The 21,070-nt window shown below is 41.2% G+C and overlaps 1 protein-coding gene across 2 annotated transcripts in view; it reads left to right on the forward strand.

Moving 5' to 3' along the window:
* Window positions 1-1,324: 1,324 nt before the first annotated feature.
* LOC115152401 (transmembrane and coiled-coil domain protein 3) overlaps window positions 1,325-21,070 on the forward strand; it is a 50,346-nt gene continuing 30,600 nt past the window's right edge. The window contains exon 1 of one of the 2 annotated variants that reach the window (XM_029697247.1): window positions 1,325-1,601. In XM_029697247.1, coding sequence (XP_029553107.1) covers window positions 1,536-1,601 — 66 coding nt within the window. In that variant the 5' untranslated portion in view covers window positions 1,325-1,535. Of the gene's footprint in view, window positions 1,602-11,126; window positions 11,231-21,070 lie in introns of those variants that run through there. The other variant, XM_029697248.1, reaches the window with a different exon arrangement.

The following is a 21,070-nucleotide window of genomic DNA, read 5'->3' on the forward strand; positions in this document are numbered from 1 at the left end:
TGCTGAGTGTAAGTTGACTTTGCAAACAACACGTTTCTTACAAAAACAAGAAGTGTCTGTCCTCAACTTTTAGCCAAGAGAGACCGGGATGCATAGCATTAGTATTAGCCCTCTGATTACAATGAAGAGCAAGATGTGCCGCTCAGTTCCAGGCCAACTGCAGCTAATCCAGGTCTTTCTTTGCAACGCTTGACCATATGACAATCATCAAGATAAGTTCAAACTAGAGCCTGTAGGACTTGCTTCGTGCAGTGTGGGGTAAAAAAAAATTAAGCATATCTTTATTACGAACAGAATTCTCCCCATCTTTACAACCATTGAATCTACTAAATAATATGACATCCTACAGGATCGGTGTCCCTAAACCAGGACAGTTGTTGCTAATGTGCGCTAATGTTAACTAGAATGTCGTAAGTAACAGCCAACTTTCCAGGACATAGACATGTCTTATATGGGCAGAAAGCTTACATTCTTGTTAATCTAACTGCACTGTCCAATTTACAGTAGTTACTACTGTGAAAAAATAACATGCTATTGTTTGAGGAGAGTGCACAACAACAAAACACTTATCACGGCAACTGGTTTGATACATTCACCTCTGAAGGTAAATAATGTACTTACATTCAGTAATCTTGCTCTGATTTGTCATCCTGAGGGTCCCAGAGATAAAAGGTAGCATAGTTTTGTTTGATAAAATCAATTTTTAGATTCAAATGTAGTAACTGGGTTCTACAGTTTGAACCCCTGCTGTCTCTGGCCCCACACCCACCCCTCCCGGCCATCTAGATGTGTAAAGGTTAGTGTCTTTTCTGTAGGGAAGTTAATTATCCATCATGTATGACATTCCTGGGAGTGAATTTACGTTTTTTATTACTATAGCATTTTCGTATGTTCTCTATAGCTATGTAGTTATGCTTCACTGGATCAGTCTGAAACTTTGCACACACACTGCTGCCATCTGGTGGCCAAAAGCTAAATGACACCTAAACTATCTCACTGTGGCCTTTTCTCTTCCATTTCAAAGATGCTGAATTTTTGAAAACGCATTGTTTTTGTGTTTTGTATTATCTTTTACCAGATCGAATGTGTTATATTCTCCTACATTCATTTCTAGTTTCCACAAACGTCGAAGTGTTTCCTTTCAAGTGGTACCAAGAATATGCATATCCTTGCTTCAGGTACTGAGCTACAGGCAGTTAGATTTGGGTATGTCATTTTAGGCAGAAATGGAGAAAAAAAAGGGTGGTAACTAGTTACGACCACTCTGCAGAGGCTAGGACTAGGTGGAGGGTGGAACGAGAAGAGTTAACTCCTCATCCTCGCGTTCGGCAGACCTTAAAGTGGGCGGTGTCGGAGTGCACATTGTTTTCTTGTATTTTAGCTCATGGAAAGGAGAAACGAGAGTGGTCAGCTCAGTGTAGTGTGTGAAGGGTTGCTCGACATGGTGGGAGAGTACAGATGATGAAACATTGAGAACGGAACACTAGACCGACCGTAGTTCCTAAAAACGGACCGCGAGACGAAACACGGTGATTATGCCCAGCGCAGCAGTGAGAAGTTTATCAGAAGTCGAAAAATACCTCAACTGCCGGAACGATATGGTAACTGACGACTTTTTTGTTGTTGTTGTTGTTTTCCCTTTCTTCTACTCTACATAGCTTATAGGCTAGGCTGCTCAAACATCGGAGGCATTGTACCGAATCGTCATCGTAATGGATCGAATGCCTCCATATGGGAACATCTGTCCTACTTCTCGCTCATATCCGATCATTCACTGGGTTATGGGCTATGCGTCTATTGCCCTGAACGTGGTTTAGTTGCGTTTTAAGTAACGTTCCGCGATTGCGCTCATGAAATGGTCAGATATCTGTTTATTGAGGCTCTACTCAGTTATGTATGCTACACTGTGTTCACTATTGTTTCTATCCTTTATAACCTTGTTAATGTTTTCATCAGATTGTAATAACATAATCATGCCATTCTGTATTGCCTAACATATGTTTGGCTTATTATTTGAGCATTTCAAATAACAAAAATGTATTTAATTGGTATTTCATTTATTTATTTTTTTATTTTTTTTGCCGTTTTTATAAGGTAAAAGTTAAAAGAACACAATAGAATAGAAAGGGTTAGCAGCTCACCACGACAACCACTCACTTGGTTTTGGTCCAATATGACTTCCTACTGTCCAAAGCAATGTTCTGTTCTGTTCTCTATTCTGTGTTCTGTTCTCTTACTGTTGTGGCTGTTCCGATTGACAGCTGGATAGACCTGTTATCACTCAGATAAAATGTTAAATATGGCTCACAGCGGGATACAGTTAGCTGTTCCACGTTATTACAATGTTACAGCTGTACAAGCATTATCGAAACCCCGGTGTACTATTGAATAACATGGACTAGTGCACATCATGTAAATGACTGGAGTACTTGATCATTTATTGATAGTTGACCCCTTATTTCCAATTAGAGTACAAAACAACCTTATGTGTTGGCCTATGATGGGGTTAGACAGTTTACAAGGATGGCAATATCACAGAGTGGCCCTTTTAATAAGGAAGTAGTTGCGTCACTGTTGAAAAATGTCCCTAATACTAGTCCACCATACAAATGAAAAACAGATTGGTCTTCACGTAGGCCTAATGACACACACACACACACACACCGAGTGTACTAGTACAGTGACACACACACATTGGAATGCCCGTTCCATCGAGCCTGGAGCGCGGTGTGTCCCATGGTTGTGTGTGAACACTCAGCGAAAACCCCAAAACATCACTCAACTGTCAAAGAGAGAGCATGCTGTTTCTATTGATCCTGGAGATATCATGCCTGCTGGCCAAATAGCCACAAACCTTTGAGGATTAGCCAGTTTGTCTGTTGACTGACTGTTTGGCTGACTGGTTATTTCCAAGCTGTTTATCATGTTTGAACATGAGGAGGATGTCATCTTGAGCCGGTTGTTAAAGTGTTAAGTACACGTTCCTTGATTACTACACTCAATGCCTCACCTCTCTTTCGCAATATACACTACCGGTCAAAAGTTTTAGAACACCTACTCATTGAAGGGTTTTTCTTTATTTTTTTACTATTTTCTACATTGTAGAATAATAATGAAGACATCAAAACTATGAAATAACACATATTGAATCGTGTAGTAACCAAACAAGTGTTAAACAAATCAAAATATATTTTATATTTGAGATTCTTCAAAGTAGCCACCCTTTGCCTTGATGATCAATGGAAACAGGATGCACCTGAGCTCAATTTCCAGTGTCATAGCACAGGGTCTGAATACTTATGTAAATAAGGTATTTCTGTTTTTCACTTTGTCATTATGGTATTGTGTAAGAAAAATGTATATTTAATCCATTTTTAATTCAGGTTGTAATACAACAAAATGTGGAATCAGTCAAGGATTATGAATACATTGTAACACCAACGTCCTTAATGCATTGCACTGGGATGCAATCAGATATGTAGACGTTTTAATATGTAGTTATGTTCTTGGCAATCTGACAACTTTTAATCAGGGTGCAATACGACTGAACATTGCGAAAGCTTATGGCTGTAACTCACACTGCGGTTATGCCACTTGATAATCCCCCACTGATTTAAAAGTTTCACATTCACAAGCTGTTGAACCTTTTCATACTTCTTCCTTACAGGGCACTGTGCCATACAGCTCAACATTTTCAAAAGTTATAGCTCTACAAGCAGTTATACCACTTGATGATGCCACTAATTTAGGAGGTTCACATTCGTAAACTGTCTGACTGGTTCATACGTCTTCATCTTACGTTCTTAGTTGCTTCTTTACCCTCCATTCATGCTTTCCTTCCTTCTTTCTGCAGCTAATGAATTGACTGCACTTCATCTCCAATAGTCAGGGTTACGCAACACTTTAAAATGCACTGGGCCTAGGCTATACCTACCTAGTCAAGGTTTGTCTGTCTGATTGGTTCTCAGACAGGTACTGCTTCTTCCTTACCTTGCTTTCCTTCTTTCCATTTTTCCTCCTTTCCTTCTTTCTGCAGATAATGACTGTGCACTTTTCCCTGAAACAAACTAGATGCGTAAGGGGATCAGGGGCCCTCTGTTATGCAACACTGCTCTAGCTGTAGGCTAACTGCAGTGCTGCTTATTTTACTTGCCAGCAGCATATCACTACTTTCAGTCTCTTTACAGATTTTTACAGCTTTACAGCGCTTTACAGCTTTTTCAATTTTTACAAACGACATGCCACTAACTTTGAGTAAAGCCAGTGTCTATGTATGCGGATGACTCAACACTATGCAGCGACTGAAATGACTGCAACACTCAACAAAGAGCTGCAGTTAGTTTCAGAGTGGGTGGCAAGGAATAAGTTAGCCCTAAATATTTCTAAAAGTATTGTATTTGTAACAAAACACTCACTAACCCTAAACCTCAACTAAATCTTTAAATAAATAATGTGGAAATTGAGCAAGTTGAGATGACTAAACTGCTTGGAGTAACCCTAGATTGTAAACTGTCATGGTCAAAACATATTGATGCAGTAGTAGCTAAGATGGGGAGAAGTCTGTCTATAATAAAGCGATGCTCAGCCGCCTTACCAACACTATCAACAAGGCAGGTCCTACAGGCCCTAGTTTTGTCGTACCTTGACTACTGTTCAGTCGTGTGGTCAGGTGCCACAAAAAAGGACTTAGGAAAATTGTAATTGTCTCAGAACAGGGCAGCACGGCTGGCCTTTGGATGTACACAGAGAGCTAATATTAATAATATGCATGTCAATCTCCCCTGGCTGAAAGTGGAGGAGAGATCTTCATTTCGCCGGTCACATTATTTTACATTATGAAGCTTACCGTAGTTCCCCAGAACAGTTGAGCCAGTAACGTGTTTGTTTGTAAATGGCACAACGGGAGAAAGCGGGAGCAGGTGTGTATTGAAAGTTTTTTTTTGTTGCTTCAATAGAGTAATGAGGGACATGCAACTGTAGTTTCCCTTCACAGAAAATACATCAGTGAAACATTCAGTTTTTAGCAAAAACGATGCATGGCCATCATATTTCTAATGTTTATCATAGAAAGAATGTAACCAGCTACATTTCCTAATGTTTTGCTTAAAGTTAATCTTGCATTTTACTGGAGAAGTGAACCTGAAGCACAAAATTTGTTTGCTGCTGAGCAAAAATTACAGTAAGAAGCATTTTAGGTCTGTGTTTTGTACTTTTCTCGGTATAGCCAGCCTACTTTTCTCAGATAAAATGCAAGGTTAACTTTTTCACACATGAGTTCCAAAAATCTCTAATGGTCGCCCCAGCGTGAGTTGCTTTCTGCATGTGATGTCAGAATGCACTCACTGTTCCAAAATGTGATTGGACAGTTAACACGCGCTGCCTGCTAATCAAATCCAATTTGATTTGTTTAGCAGATGTTATTGCGGGTGTAGCGAAATGCTTGTGCTTCTAGTTCCGACAATGCAGCAATATCTAACAAGTAATATCTAACAATTTCACAATAAATACCTAATATACACAAATCTAAGTAAAGGAATGGAATTAAGAAAATATAAATATATGGACGAGCAAAGTCAGAACGGCATAGACTGTGAGACAGTAGATAGTATAGTTTCAGTATATACGTATGAGATGAGTAATGCAAGATATATAAACATTATTAAAGTGACATTTTTAAAGTGACTAGTGTTCCATTTATTAGTGGCCAATGATTTCAAGTCTGTATGTAGGCTGCAGCCCCTGTACTAGTGATGGCTATTTAACAGTCTGATGGCCTTGAGATAGAAGCTGTTTTTCAGTCTCTCCGTCCCAGCTTTGATGCACCTGTACTGACCTCGCCTTCTGGATGATGCTGTTCATTGACTATAGCTCAGCATTCAACACCATAGTACCCTCCAAGCTCATCATTAAGCTCGAGGCCCTGGGTCTAAACCCTGCCCTGTGCAATTTGGTCCTGGACTTCTTGACGGGCCGCCCCCAGGTGGTGAAGGTAGGAAACAACATCACTTCGCTCAACCCCACAAGGGTGCGTGCTCAGCCCCCTCCTGTACTCCCTGTTCACCCATGACTGCGTGGTCATGCACGCCTCCAAGTCAATCATCAAGTTTGCAGACGACAACAGTAGTAGGCTTGATTACCAACGATGACGAGACAGTCTACAGGGAGGAGGTGAGGGCTCTGGGAGAGTGGTGTCAAGAAAATCACTCAACGTCAAAAAAACAAAGGAGATGATCGTGGACTTCAGGAAACAGCATCGGAGCACCCAAAATCCACAGACGGTACACCAGTGAAGAAGGTGGAAAGTTTTAAGTTCCTCGGCGTACACATCATGGACAGACTGAAATGGTCCACCCACACAGACAGTGTGGTGAAGAAGGTGCAATAATGCCTCTTCAACCTCAGGAGGCTGAAGATAATTGGCTTGTCACCAAAAAGCCTCACAAACTTTTATAGATGCACAATTGAGAGCATCCTGTCGGGGTGTATCATCGCCTTGTACGGCAACTGCTCTGCCCACAACCGCAGGGCTCTCCAGTGGGTGGTGCGGTCTGCACAATGCATCACAGGGGCAAACTACCTGCCCTCCAGGACACCTACAGCACCCGATGTCAAAGGAAGGCCAACAACCACCCCAGTCACTGCCTGTTCACCCCGCTATCATCCAGAATGCGAGGTCAGTACAGTTGCATCAAAGCTGGGACGGAGAGACTGAAAAACAGCTTCTATCTCAAGGCAATCAGACTGTTAAACAGCAATCACTAACATTGAGTGACTGCTGCCAACATACTGACTCAAATCTCTAGCTACTTTAATAATAAAAAATTGGATATAATAAATGTATCATTAGTCACTTTAAACAATGACACTTTATATACTGTTTACATACCCTACATTACTCATTTCATATGTATGTAGTGTACTCTATACCATCTACCTCATCTTGCCTATGCCGTTCGGCCATCGCTCATCCATATATTTATATATGCATATTCTTATTCATTCCTTTACACTTGTGTGTAAAAGGTAGTTTTTGTGAAATTGTTAAATTACTTGTTAGATATTACTGCATGGTCGGAACTAGAAGCACAAGCATTTCGCTACACTCACATTAACATCTGCTAACCATGTGTATGTGACCAATAATTTTTTTTATTTGATGCATATTGCAACCAGACCAAACTCATCTTGTCTCCTCTTATTATCTCTGGTTGACACGAAGTGCAAACATGGCAGCGTGCACAAGCTACCCATTGTCAGATTACTTTCGATTTATAGAAAGTGTTTTAGTACATTTTTTTGATCAATGTTGAGCTTACCCGTGATGTGATGAATTATAAATAGTAATTGCTATTAGCTAATTCATATTGTCGTTTCTGTCGGCCGAGAGTTATCTAAATATGACCGCTTGTGTTACGTCAATATTTCCTTAGTTAGCGCTAGGACTAATCTAACCTTCACTTTCCGGTTTGGATGATTGCGTTATGCTGTCATTACTTCTGTGAATGTCTGAATATTGCATCCAAAAATAAACTTATATAAACTTAGAAACTTATATGATGGCCATGGGTGGCTACTTTGAAGAATCTAAAATATAAAATATATTGTGATTTGTTGAACACTTTTTTGGTTACTACATGATTCCATATGTGTTATTTCATAGTGTTGATGTCTTCACTATTATTCTACAATGCATAAAATAGTAAAAATAAAGAAAAACCCTTGAATGAGTAGGTGTGTCCAAACTTTTGACCGATACTGTATGTGTATAACTATATGAGCTGGATAGCCTGTCTTTGCAATTAGTTTATTTTTGTTTGCGCTCGTTAGCATATTTAGCTAGCAGCCTCCATGGAAATTTGCTATTACCTGTGCTAATTTTGCTATCATTTGCGAATGTTTTTTTGGCACCCCCTTGTGTACTAAGCCAGTAATACCATAAATCCCGGGATGAGAGAAGGACGGTATGACAATATAATACATCTGGATACCTCCCAACCCTAGTACATACCTTTCTCAGAGGATTTATGTAGGTTACTTTGTACTGTAACTATCCTTACTTGAATTCAGTTTTTTATGACGTTTAGACTTAGTCATTTTATAGCATTCACTCACCATATTTTGGCCATTTGACAGTGTTAACATTTGCATAACTTGTTAATAAGATATGTAATAAGCTGTAGTCCCTGTTTCCATAATTAGTCTTCTGCTCAGAAGCTGTACTTTCTTGTGAACAAGCCGACAACGGACATCTTTGTGTCATGACTGTATTCATCTGAGTGTTAACCTCTCTAGGCTAGGTGGGATGCTACCGTCCCACCTGACCAACATCCGGTGAAATGGCAGAGCTCCAAATTCAAATTAAATTACTATAAATATTAAACTTTCATGAAATCACACATGCAATACACCAAATTAAAGCTACACTTGTTGTTAATCTGAGTGTTATTTTGATGAAGGCCATTGTAGGCCAAAACATTGATCTTTTAAACTTGCTTGAATAAAACAACGATTTTTCAATGGTGAGCGAACGTTGCGCCTTTTTCTTTGCAACGATGATTATATTTTTGGGTTACACCTCGACTCACGTAGGTTGATGCTCCCTCCTCTTCTTTCCTTAATCTGAGCGCCGCACATACTTTACATGCATGTGAGCCTACATGTATGTACATTTTGTGGAAGCTCTTCGTCCCATGACAAGCCCTGTTGCCACATATCTTGGAATAGACACTTGATCCCAATACAAATCTGATGGGATCAAATATTCGTTCAGCAGAAGTACTCCTCGTTTTGCTTTTTTCTTGTCTTTCAGGAACTCAATCAAATCTTTCATTTCAAATGCTAATTTGTCTGTCTGTTCTCCATGTTAATCCTGGTACTTTCAAAGGAGTTAGAATTTTCGCTTACATTTTTTCCGTTACTTTCTCATTTGTCCATTCAGTTTGCAGCTTGTGTGAATTTGTTTTGCATTTGCATAGTTTCATGCTTGTGCTGTCCATGCTCTCTTTAGCCTTCATGGTTATATCAGAGGCTGTTTCTTTGTCCTCTGTTCCGCAGATAAGGTCGTCAACATGCAAGCATTCCATCAGTAAAGTTACCATGTCTGTATAGACCCCCTCATACTTGTTCAGATTGTGGCTGCTAAAAGCAATGGGCTTGCAGGTGCTCTAAATGGAACTCTCGTCATTCTAAGAGTGTACATCTTGATTTCTTCATTTAACATGGGGATTTCACTTGTCCATAAGAATCTCAGTACGTATCTGTCCATTTCGTTTTGTGAGGTTTGCAGAAATGCTTTCGTGATGTCTGCCATTAGCACTACTCTGTGCTGCCTGAAGTTAATTAGGATACTCAACAGGTCAGGGTTTAGATTTGGACCTGTTAGTAAGCAGTCATTTAACGAACGATGCTCATCAAACATCTCATTACAAAATCATGGGCATTAATATGGAGTTGGTCCCCCCTTTGCTGCTATAACAGCCTCCACTCTTCTGGGAAGGCTTTCTGCTTGATGTTGTAACATTGCTGTGGGGACTTGCATACATTCAGCCACGAGCATTAGCGAGGTTGGGCACTGATGTTGGGCGATTAGGGCTGGCTCGCAGTCGGCATTCCAATTCATCCCAAAAGTGTTGATGGGGTTGAGGTCAGGGCTTTGTGCTAACAGAGTCCAATGGCAGCGAGCTTTACACCACTCCAGCAGACGCTTGGTATTGCGCGTATTGCGCATGGTGATCTTAGGCTTGTGTGCGGCTGCTCGGACATGGAAACCCATTTCATGAAGCTCCCGACGAACAGTTCTTATGCTGACGTTGCTTCCAGAAGCAGTTTGGAACTCGATAGTTAGTGTTGCAACCGAGGACAGACAATTTTTATGCTCTACGCGCTTCAGCACTCGGTTGTCCCGATCTGTGAGCTTGTTTGGCCTACTACTTCGCGGCTGAGCCGTTGTTTCTCCTAGACGTTTCCACTTCACAATAACAGCACTTACAGTTGACCAGGGCAGGTCTAGCAGGGCAGAAATTTGACGAACTGCCTTGTTGGAAAGGTGGGATCCTATGACGGCGCCACGTTGAAAGTCACTGAGCTCTTCAGTAAGGCCATTCTACTGAGAATGTTTGTCTATGGGGATTGCATGGCTGTGTCCACATACACTTTATATACAAAAGTATCTCTCTCATGCGAGGATGCATCAAACACTACTCTGAGGGATATCTGAATGATCACTAAGCACCTGCTGTACGATACCTTGGCTTATAAAGTCTTAAATCACATCTGTAATGCAGAGTAACATCTTTCTCATCAGATGGTGTAATCTGTTTTCTGCCGTTACATAATTGGATTGAAGCCTCATTTGATATCTCCTATGGATGTACTTCACGTTCTCTTCAAACTTCTATAGTGCGTCTTGATTCAACTGTGTTGCACTCTGCTCTTTTTCCATGTGAATACCGATAGATTCCGTTTCCCAAAATGTGCGCTATTGCTCAGAAGCGCTTGCTCTTCTCCACCACTCATGTGCATTAGGGAAAGGAAATGGAAAGGGGGATCCCTAGTTTTAGTTTAGTTCAGTTTATTAATTCAACCATTTTTAAAAACAAGCACACAAAACTTGAAAAAGCCAAACATGCACATGAGTAAAATCATAGAGGATAACACACAAAGTCTGGGACTTTATTTCCATTGTGGTCCTCTTGAGACAAGATGACTTGGCAAGATCGAACACAGTTAAACACAGTATGGCATTGAGATAATTAAACATAGTTAGTTGTACAACTGAATGCATTCAACTGAAATATGTCTTCCGCATTTAACCTACTCCAATGTCTTGAGGTTCATATTTGACTGATAACACTGATGATTCTGTGCCTTGCACTAGCCATCCAATTGTGCTCTCCAGAGCCACTAGTCCTTCGTTCAGTCTCTCAATTCTTCCCGTCACAATTTTTCAAAAATGATCACCTCCTATTAGAATATACAACTCTTCTGTGTTCATACCTCTGATTGGGATGTTGGCCCCATGCAGTCCTCTCTCTTCGAAGATTTCTTCTCATCTGTTCACTTGCTAATTTCATATTTCACTTGCACACTTGGGGTGTCTCCAATAGCTTTATATCTACCCATTGGCTATTTTTCAGATTTCTCCAAAGCACCCTTACTTTTCTGCAGATTATCTTCTTGGGTGTAACTGAGCCGAACATATGCACATTCAAGACTTCCTGTCCTACTACAGGTAAGTTAAGTGTTCGTGAAATGTCTTTAATGCAACTGTGTTGGCTGCCCCCGTCTAGAAAACACCTGGCTACTTGACTCTGTTTAGGCACTTGTATAAACACTGTAGCTGTTTGCAGTAATACTGTGCTTACCTTCACTGTTACCTGGTGAAATAAAAACTACAGCATCTGATGTGTCCATGTGCTCTCCATGGCATGTCTCTGTGCGCACTTGGCCTGTGCGTTCTTGGCGAGTCTCTGTGCGTATTGGGTACTCTGGGCGCTGATTGGCTGATTGAGTGCAGATTGTTCGGTGATGTATGTCTTGTACCTAGAAACACAACACTTGCCTTGTCTCCTCAGCTTTTCTCATTTCCACCATTAACTCATTACAGTATTTGGATTTGTGATCCATTCTGTCAGAGAATATACATTGTGACTCCTCCTTCGCACTTGTGTGAAAAGTTGCTGTCAAGGATGTGTTGGGATTTCTTCTCTCGAATGTTCTCCTCTCCCATGTCCTGTCTCCCGTTCCTTCTCTCTCTCGTGGAACGTTCTCCTGCTTTTTGTGTCGGTGTCAGATTAGCCGTCCCCTCTCGGCTTTCGACCTCCTTCATGAGATCTTTAACACTGAGAACTAGAGGTCGACCGACTATGATTTTTCAACGCCGATACCGATTATTGGAGGACCAAAAAAAGCTGATACCGATTAATCTGCTGATTTTCATATAAATATACAGTGGGGAGAACAAGTATTTGATACACTGACGATTTGGCAGGTTTTCCTACTTACAAAGCATGTAGAGGTCTGTAATTTTTATCATAGGTACACTTCAACTGTGAGAGATGGAATCTAAAACAAAAATCCAGAAAATCACATTGTATGATTTTTAAGTAATTCATTTGCATTTTTGTGCATGACATAAGTATTTGATCACCTACCAACCAGTAAGAATTCCGGCTCTCACAGACCTGTTCATTTTTCTTTAAGCAGCCCTCCTGTTCTCCACTCATTAACTGTATTAACTGCACCTGTTTGAACTCGTTACCTGTATAAAAGACACCTGTCCACACACTCAATCAAACAGACTCCAACCTCTCCACAATGGCCAGGACCAGAGAGCTGTGTAAGGACATCAGGGATAAAATTGTAGACCTGCACAAGGCTGGGATGGGCTACAGGACAATAGGCAAGCAGCTTGGTGAGAAGGCAACAACTGTTGGCGCAATTATTAGAAAATTGAAGAAGTTCAAGATAACGGTCAATCACCCTCGGTCTGGGGCTCCATGCAAGATCTCACCTCGTGGGTCATCAATGATCATGAGGAAGGTGAGGGATCAGCCCAGAACTACACGGCAGGACCTGGTCAATGACCTGAAGAGAGCTGGGACCACAGTCTCAAAGAAAACCATTAGTAACACACTACGCCGTCAGGGATTAAAATCCTGCAGCGCCCACAAGGTCCCCCTGCTCAAGACAGCGCATGTCCAGGCCCGTCTGAAGTTTGCTAATGACCATCTGGATGATCCAGAGGAGGAATGGGAGAAGGTCATGGGGTCTGATAAGACAAAAATAGAGCTTTCTGGTCTAAACTCCACTCGCCGTGTTTGGAGGAAGAAGAAGGATGAGTACAACCCCAAGAACAACATCCCAACTGTGAAGCATGGAGGTGGAAACATCATTCTTTGGGGATGCTTTTCTGCAAAGGGGACAGGACGACTGCACCGTATTGAGGGGAGGATGGATGGGGCCATGTATCGCGAGATCTTGGGCAACAACCTCCTTCCCTCAGTAAGAGCATTGAAGATGGGTCGTGGCTGGGTCTTCCAGCATGACAACGACCCGAAACACACAGCCAGGGCAACTAAGGGGAGGCTCCGTAAGAAGCATCTCAAGGTCCTGGAGTGGCCTAGCCAGTCTCCAGACCTGAACCCAATAGAACATCTTTGGAGGGAGCTGAAAGTCCGTATTGCCCAGCGACAGCCCCGAAACCTGAAGGATTTGGAGAAGGTCTGTATGGAGGAGTGGGCCAAAATCCCTGCTGCAGTGTGTGCAAACCTGGTCAAGAACTACAGGAAACGTATGATCTCTGTAATTGCAAACAAAAGTTTCTGTACCAAATATTAAGTTCTGCTTTTCTGATGTATCAAATACTTATGTCATGCAATAAAATGCAAATTATTTGGACAAAATAATCGTAAGGAAAACATGTATCAAACAGTTTGAGGAATGCAAATGAGGACAATGCAAGTGCTACTTCCCATCGTTTGGACAATGTGCGAAATCACACAGTGAAACTACCCAAACTGGTCATTGAAACGTTATTGGAAGACATTGCATTGGAAGACATTGCACTGTTCACCTCTTAATTCAATCTGTCCATGGGGGTAACATTTTCAATGTCCCGGTCATAGTCATTCAATGTCTTCTCCCAGTACCTGATTAATTCTGATTAACAGACTTGTCGTAGCCGTCCTTGTCATTCCTCAAATCCATTTCAGTTGTGCAAGTTGCTCGGCTATGGTTTCTCCTGGTTAACTCCACATTTCCAATATAATCCTCATTATTCCTTTTGTCGTTTTCTATGAGGAATCCTTTCATTCCCTTCCTCTTTGGTTATGGCACCAATTTGTGGTGTATAATCAGGAGGTATTGATTCAGTGGTTGCAGTTAAACTAAATCCAGGATTCTAAAACTTTGGGGAAAGGGCAATGGGAATAAAATCAAATCATAATGGCATTGACTCGCCCTGCCGATCATCAAACATTTCGGTAGCCCCACAGTCCTCCTTCCCAGGTGTGCGTAATCACTCGTTATGAGCACTGCTGTGGTGCAACACAGTTAAAGAGGGGTCGGAACTAGAGGTCTTCGCGGTTTCAACAGAGCAGGTCCTGGGGTACACACAATACCCCATAATGACAACACCAAAAACAGGTTTTTAGAAATGTTTGCAAAAAAAAATGAAATAAAACATTTCCATAAGTATTGAGACCCTTTACTCAGTACTTTGTTGAAGCACCTTTGTCAGAGATTACAACCTCGAGTCTTCTTGGGTATGACGCTACAACCGTGGCACACCTGTATTTGGGGAATTTCTCTCATTCTTCTTTGCAGATCCTCTCAAGCTCTGTCAGGTCTGATGGGGAGCGTTGCTGCACCGCTATTATCAGGTCTCTCCAGAGATGTTCGATTGGGTTCAACTCAAAGACATTCAGAGACTTGCCCCGAAGCCACTCCTGCACTGTCTTAGCTGTGTGCTTAGGGTCGTTGTCCTGATGGAAGGTGAACCTTCGCCCCAGTCTGAGGTCCTCAGCACTCTGGAGCAGGTTTTCATCAAGGATCTCACTGTACTTTGCTCCGTTCATCTTTCCCTCGATCCTGACTAGTCTCCCAGTCCCTGCCGCTGAAAAACATCTCAACAGCATGATGCTTCACCGTAGGGATGGTGCCAGGTTTCCTTCGGATGTGACGTTTGGAAATCAGGCCAAAGAGTTCAGTCTTGGTTTCATCAAACTAGAGAATGTTGTTTCTCATGGTCAGAGTCCTTTAGGTGCCTTTTGGCAAACTCCAAGTGGGCTGTCATATGCCTTTTACTGAGGCGTGGCTTCCTTCTGGCCACTCTACCATAAAGGCCTGATTGGTGGAGTGCTGCAGAGATGGTTGTCCTTCTCCCATGTCCACAGAGAAACTCTGGAGCTCTGTCAGAGTGACCATCGGGTTCTTGGTCACCTTCCTGACCAATGAACTTCTCCCCCGATTGCTCAGTTTGGCCGGGTGGCCAGCTCTAGGAAGAGTGTTGGTGGTTCCAAACTTCTTCCATTTAAGAATGATGGAGGCCACTGTGTTATTGGGGACCTTCAATGCTGCAGACATTTTTGGTACCCTTCCCCAGATCTGTGCCTCGACACAATCCTGTCTCAGAGCTCTATGGACAATTCCTTCGACCTCACGGCTTGCTTTTTGCTCTGAAAGGCACTGTCAACTGTGGGACCTTCAGGTGTGTGCCTTTCCAAATCATGTCCAATCAATCATGTCCACCTCAGGTGTACTCCAATCAAGTTGTAGAAACATCTCAAGGATGATCAATGGAAACAAGATGCACCTGAGCTCAATTTAGAGTCTTATAGCAAAGGGCCTTAATACTTGAATGTATTTCTGTTTTACATTTTTTAATACATTTGCAAAAATGTATTAACCTGTTTTCGCTTTGTCATTATTGGGTATTGTGTGTAGATTGATGAGGATTTTTTTTAATTGAATTCATTTTACAATAAGGCTATAACGTAACAAAATGTTGAAAAAGGGAAGGTGTCTGAATACATTCGGAATGCACAGTATATCCATTTCATTTTCTTCATAAATGAGACACCAGCCTCATCTCTGAAGTGTTTACTAGATAGTTGATTAACCTTCCTGTTGAAAAAAATTGACTTACCCGTCAACTTTTCATTGCATAGCCCAGTGTGTCCTCCTGTGGACTCTTAAAAATGGTTCTTCACCAAAATCTTTTTCGGTGTTGTAACCAAATAATGTCTCATAATTTGTTTTACAAATTAAACTTATGTTTTGAGAAAGTAGATAATTTACATCAAATATAACTATAATTTCAGTGAAGTGCAGTGACATAAACAATGAAAAAACTGTGTTGGAGTTTGTTGCAGAGATGCACTTGGAAGGAAGTAATACACAAGATGGGTTGAATAAATATATTTTAGATGTAATATAGTGGCTACATCTTCTATAGAAATAGGTCAGGCCTCTTTCTTAAAACCTGTTGAGGACGGAACGCCTCACCAATATCCAATGGTAGAGCATGGCGCGAAATACAAAAACCTTAAAAATGCTATAACTTCAATTTCTCAAACATATGACTATTTTACACCATTTGAAAGATAAGACTCTCGTTAATCCAACCACATTGTCCGATTTCAAAAAGGCTTTACAGCGAAAGCAAAACATTAGATTATGTCAGGAGAGTACCCAGCCAAAAATAATCACACAGCCATTTTCAAAGCAAGCATATATGTCACAAAAACCCAAACCACAGCTAAATGCAGCTCTAACCTTTGATGATCTTCATCAGATGACACTCCTAGTGTAGCTCTCTTCCCGACAACAGACACAGGTTGGTTCCTTGAAACGGGCGTTTATTGCATTGCAGGTCTTTTTCTCCGATGCATCCACGTCACGCCATGAGAACTATATGTTTGAATGAACACAGTAACGTTGATAAATTATACAGTACTGAAACAAAGAAATACAAATGGCGCTCGGCGCAACAATACAAATGGCGCTTGGCGCGACAATACAAATGGAACTTGGCGCGACTATAAACAAAGTTCTATATACCTCGTTGGCTGCTTGTCCTGAAAATAGGTTCTTGAATACTTAAAGTCCCTTGAAAGTCCCTTTTACTGTCTTTCTTAGCCTCTGCCAGCAACAATTATGACTCAGACTAAGATCTGCTTAAGTTAGATTGCACACAGTCAATTAACAAATTCCGTAGCAGTAACACAACAGAGAACGTTAGTTCCGGGATGGAACATAAAAACACAATTAATGTCCTAACGTAATTTACCTGTTACATCACATTTAAATTCTTATCTATACATCAATAAATCATTTATTTATTTACTACATCAAATAAACCTTGAATTATGTATTAATCATGCATCGTGAACACAGCATCTATGTAACAACACTTACACCTAGGACATTATGTTATACAATACATGCATGTTTTGTTCAATCAAGTTCATATTTATATCAAAAAACAGCTTTTTACGTTAGCATGTGATGTTCAGAACTAGCATTCCCACCCAAAACTTCCGGTGAATTTACTAAATTACTCATCATGAACGTTGACAAAATACATAACAATTATTTTAAGAATTATAGATACAGAACTCCTTTATGCAATCGCTATGTCAGATTTTAAAATAGCTTTTCGGCGAAAGCACATTTTGCAATATTCTGAGTACATAGCTCAGCCATCACAGGCTAGCTATTCAGACACCCGCCAACTTCGGGGCTCACTAAACTCAGAATTACTATTAGAAAAATTGTATTACCTTTGCTGTTCTTCATCAGAATGCACTCCCAGGACTTCTACAAATGTTGTTTTTGGTTCCAAATAATCCATAGTTATGTCCAAATATCCCCGTTTTGTTCGTGCGTTCAGGTCACTATCCGAAGGGTAACGCGCGAGCGCATTTTGAGATTTTTTTTCTCAAAATGTTCCATTACCGTACTTAGATGCATGTCAAACGCTGTTTAAAATCAATTTTTATGCTATTTTTCTCGTAAAATAGCGATAATATTCCAACCGGACAATGTTGTATTCATTCAAAGAGGAAAAGAAAAAATGGCAAGGTCTCGCGAACGCGCATCTCCAGTCTCTCTGTCACCAGGCAGTCCACTGACAAACTGTGCTGCTGCCCAGAGACAGGAGACGCGTCAATCCGGTATCTGAAGGCTTTAGAAAGCCAATGGAAGCCTTAGAAAGTGTCACGTAATAGCTCAGATACTGTAATTTCGATAGAGATGCAACAGAAGGACTACAAATTGTCAGACAGGCCACTCCCTGCTTGGAATCTTCTCAGGTTTTTGCCTGCCATATGAGTTCTGTTATACTCACAGACACCATTCAAACAGTTTTAGAAACTCGAGAGTGTTTTCTATCCAAATCTACTAATTATATGCATATTCTAGTTTCTGGGCAAGAGTTGTAACCAGATTAAATCGGGTACGTTTTTTATCCGGCCGTGAAAATACTGCCCCCTATCCACAACAGGTTACTTAAATGGCCTATACAAAATGTGTTTTGTTTAGGCCTATATGCATGCCCTGATGCATTTATTGCTCAAATCCATGACAAATATTGTTTTAAGTAAAAACCAATAAAACAATAGACTAAAATTCTGAACATGCTACACAACAAATCATTTTTGTTGTAATTTGTTATAGGCAGTTTTTAAGGACACGTAACTGTGGATCATTTGGCCAATATCGCTTGTTTATTGATGGCGCTGGCAGCGCCCAGTTAGAGGTTTCTTTCATTTAGATCTGAACGGTTTCTCGGATCCGAACCAACAAGGGTTTGTTTTCCACAGTCCTTTTCGGAACAGGTCTGACTGTCCTCGGGTCAATTCGGAACGGGTCTCCGTTTAAGTTTTAATTTATTTATGCATAGCGGGTCAGGTGGGGAAGCCACAGATCCATTTCTGAACGGATTCAACTTTTTGGACCCATGAAGACCTCTAGTCGGAGCCCGGTGTAAGTCGGGGACGCCTCTCCACACGTCAAACCAATCAAATGCCTTGCTTGGGCAGAGCTCCAACGGTGCTCACCTGTTCAGTGCCGTAGGAACAACAGTGCTTGACTAAAAATATCAACAAAACAAGCACGGGTGACAACACATTTTAGAATGTTTGCAGCATACTGGTTTTCACAGCATTTCTCTGTTATTTCGAGGTGAGCTAGATGGTTCTTGAAATGTAACACAGTATCCATTTTTGTACTACAAAATTCTCCAGACTTCCAAGGGAGGTGTGACAACGAAATGATTGTGGACGTATGGCAACGCAAGACTAGTCCAGGCCTAGCCTATATTCTGACTCTTCATTTTCTGCTGTCTCAATGCAGCAATCATCCCCCTTTTTCCAACTTTTGTTTAAAGACGTTGAATTAGTATTTCACTCATATTCGAATTTGACATTGACTGTTTGGAAACAGAGGATGATAAACATTTAGATTAGAGCATTTAAACTTTGAAGTGGCACTCACCCCTTTTAAAAAGTGTTTTACTTTAATTGAGTCTATTAGAGATAGCAGCGGCTTATTTAACTAGCCCAAATAAAATTCCACTCTGGGAAAAGGGCTTAAGTTATTCAGAATTAGTCTGTCATTAGGTGTTAGGAAACTTCTACGTTTTCAACTGATGTCTCCGTCTTTTTCTGCATCCCTTAGTTAGTCTAAGTCAAATGTGTGTTGCACAATGTTAAATAACTACACAAGTGCAGTTTTGCGCTTGTTTATTTTGTGGTGTTAGTCATTCACGTTTGACCTCTACACTATACAAGGTGTTTTATAATGAGTATGACACTGGAAAGGACAGCTGTGGGATGCAGATGAGGAAGAGTGGGAAAGAGAGGTGACGGGGTATGAAGGGTCAACATTTAGAAATGTTTTTGTGAACGAGTTTTTGAAAATCTTGTTCACATAAAAAAAACAGTGGGAGATTTTAATTTCATTCTATTACAAAATGTAACATCAGCACTGTTCTTCAAGTATATGTTTTTGTAAAAATTTCTGTGGACATTTTTGAAAGTAGTCCTTGTGCATAGAGTTGGTTGTTTAAGTATGGTTTGTTTAACTTTGCAATCAATGTTTTTTTTGTCTGTCATATATTTTAAAGTGAAAAAATCTCTCGGCATCATTCCGTTGAAACCATGAAATTGCCCCTCTCTCGTTCCGCCGCTTGCTCGCTGCACCCTGTGCTGAGGAGGCTAGCACATCTTTCTGTCTCCTCTCTCTTGTTCTGTCTTTCTCTCGCTAGCGGGATGGCTCTGTCTCTGGTGGGGGAGTGTGTGTGTCTGTTTCTCGCTTCTCTCCTTCTCTCGTCTTCCACTGAGACTAGCAGGATGGCTCTGTCTCTGGTGGGGGAGTGTGTGTGTCTGTTTCTCGCTTCTCTCCTTCTCTCGTCTTCCACTGAGACTAGCAGGATGGCTCTGTCTCTGGTGGGGGAGTGTGTGTGTCTGTTTCTCGCTTCTCTTCTTCTCTCGTCTTCCACTGAGACTAGCAGGATGGTTCTAGCGGCAGGGGGAGTGTGGTGTGTCTGTCTCCATGAGGATCAGCATTGGCCAGCTGCCTGGAAGGAATACCAAAAAAGCACCACCGGATCCTTCCTCTCTCTCCCCCGTGTGTGTGTGTGTGTGTGTGTGTGTGTGTGTGTGTGTGTGTGTGTGTGTGTGTGTGTGTGTGTGTGTGTGTGTGTGTGTGTGTGTGTGTGTGTGTGTGTGTGTGTGTGTGTGTGTGTGTGTGTGTGTCTCTGTGAGATGCCAGCTTCGTGTGTGTGTGTGTTTTACTGAAACATCCCCCTGGGGAGGAGCAATGGATTCACTGTGCAGCTTCACTAATTCTTCCCCGTCTAGACTACTCATCACAGTCAGCATCGAACCACACACTACTCAATATTTATCACACAGCTCAATATGTTACCACACCCCTAGTATATGGCTTATTCACACCATTTTTTGCATTACTCAATATTTGTTCCATAACTCAATATTTATTACACCCTCTGCCAAATTGACTGTTTTTTTTGCTTCAATTGATAGAATCAATCATTTTTATGCTGCTCAACTCAATAGCTTAGCCCTTAAACACGTTTTGGAAGGTGTAGGGTTCGGAAAGCATATGAATTGTGAACTGCATGTTTTTCTTCAATTCAGACTGTGCTCTAATAGCATCAAAACGAAGTCAATAGCCAATTATGACAGCAGTATAACTGGCCCCTCTCAATGCTCCATTGTTGTGTGCATAAGAGCGAAAGGTTTGTTATTGCATGAAATTGGATTGTTACTCAGATCATTGATCCAAGAAGGGATTCATTGTAGCACAAAATATTACAGCAATATCTTCTAGTGCTATATTGGCCCTGACCATAGACAAACAAGTTGTCTGTCAATGGACTTGTTTTTCCCAGAACTCAAAAGTGGTCCCTGATGTGGTTTGAGCATTGTTGTGGACTTAAAACATCCAGTTTGGTTGTTTTTCTATTCGAGTTAAAATGACACAAAAACACACACAGACACACTCGCTACAATCTTCAGTTCAGTGTGTCAGTCAAGACTAGTGC

Source organism: Salmo trutta, chromosome 17 (genome assembly GCF_901001165.1).
Source record: "Salmo trutta chromosome 17, fSalTru1.1, whole genome shotgun sequence".
In the NCBI taxonomy this organism is placed as follows: domain Eukaryota; kingdom Metazoa; phylum Chordata; class Actinopteri; order Salmoniformes; family Salmonidae; genus Salmo; species Salmo trutta.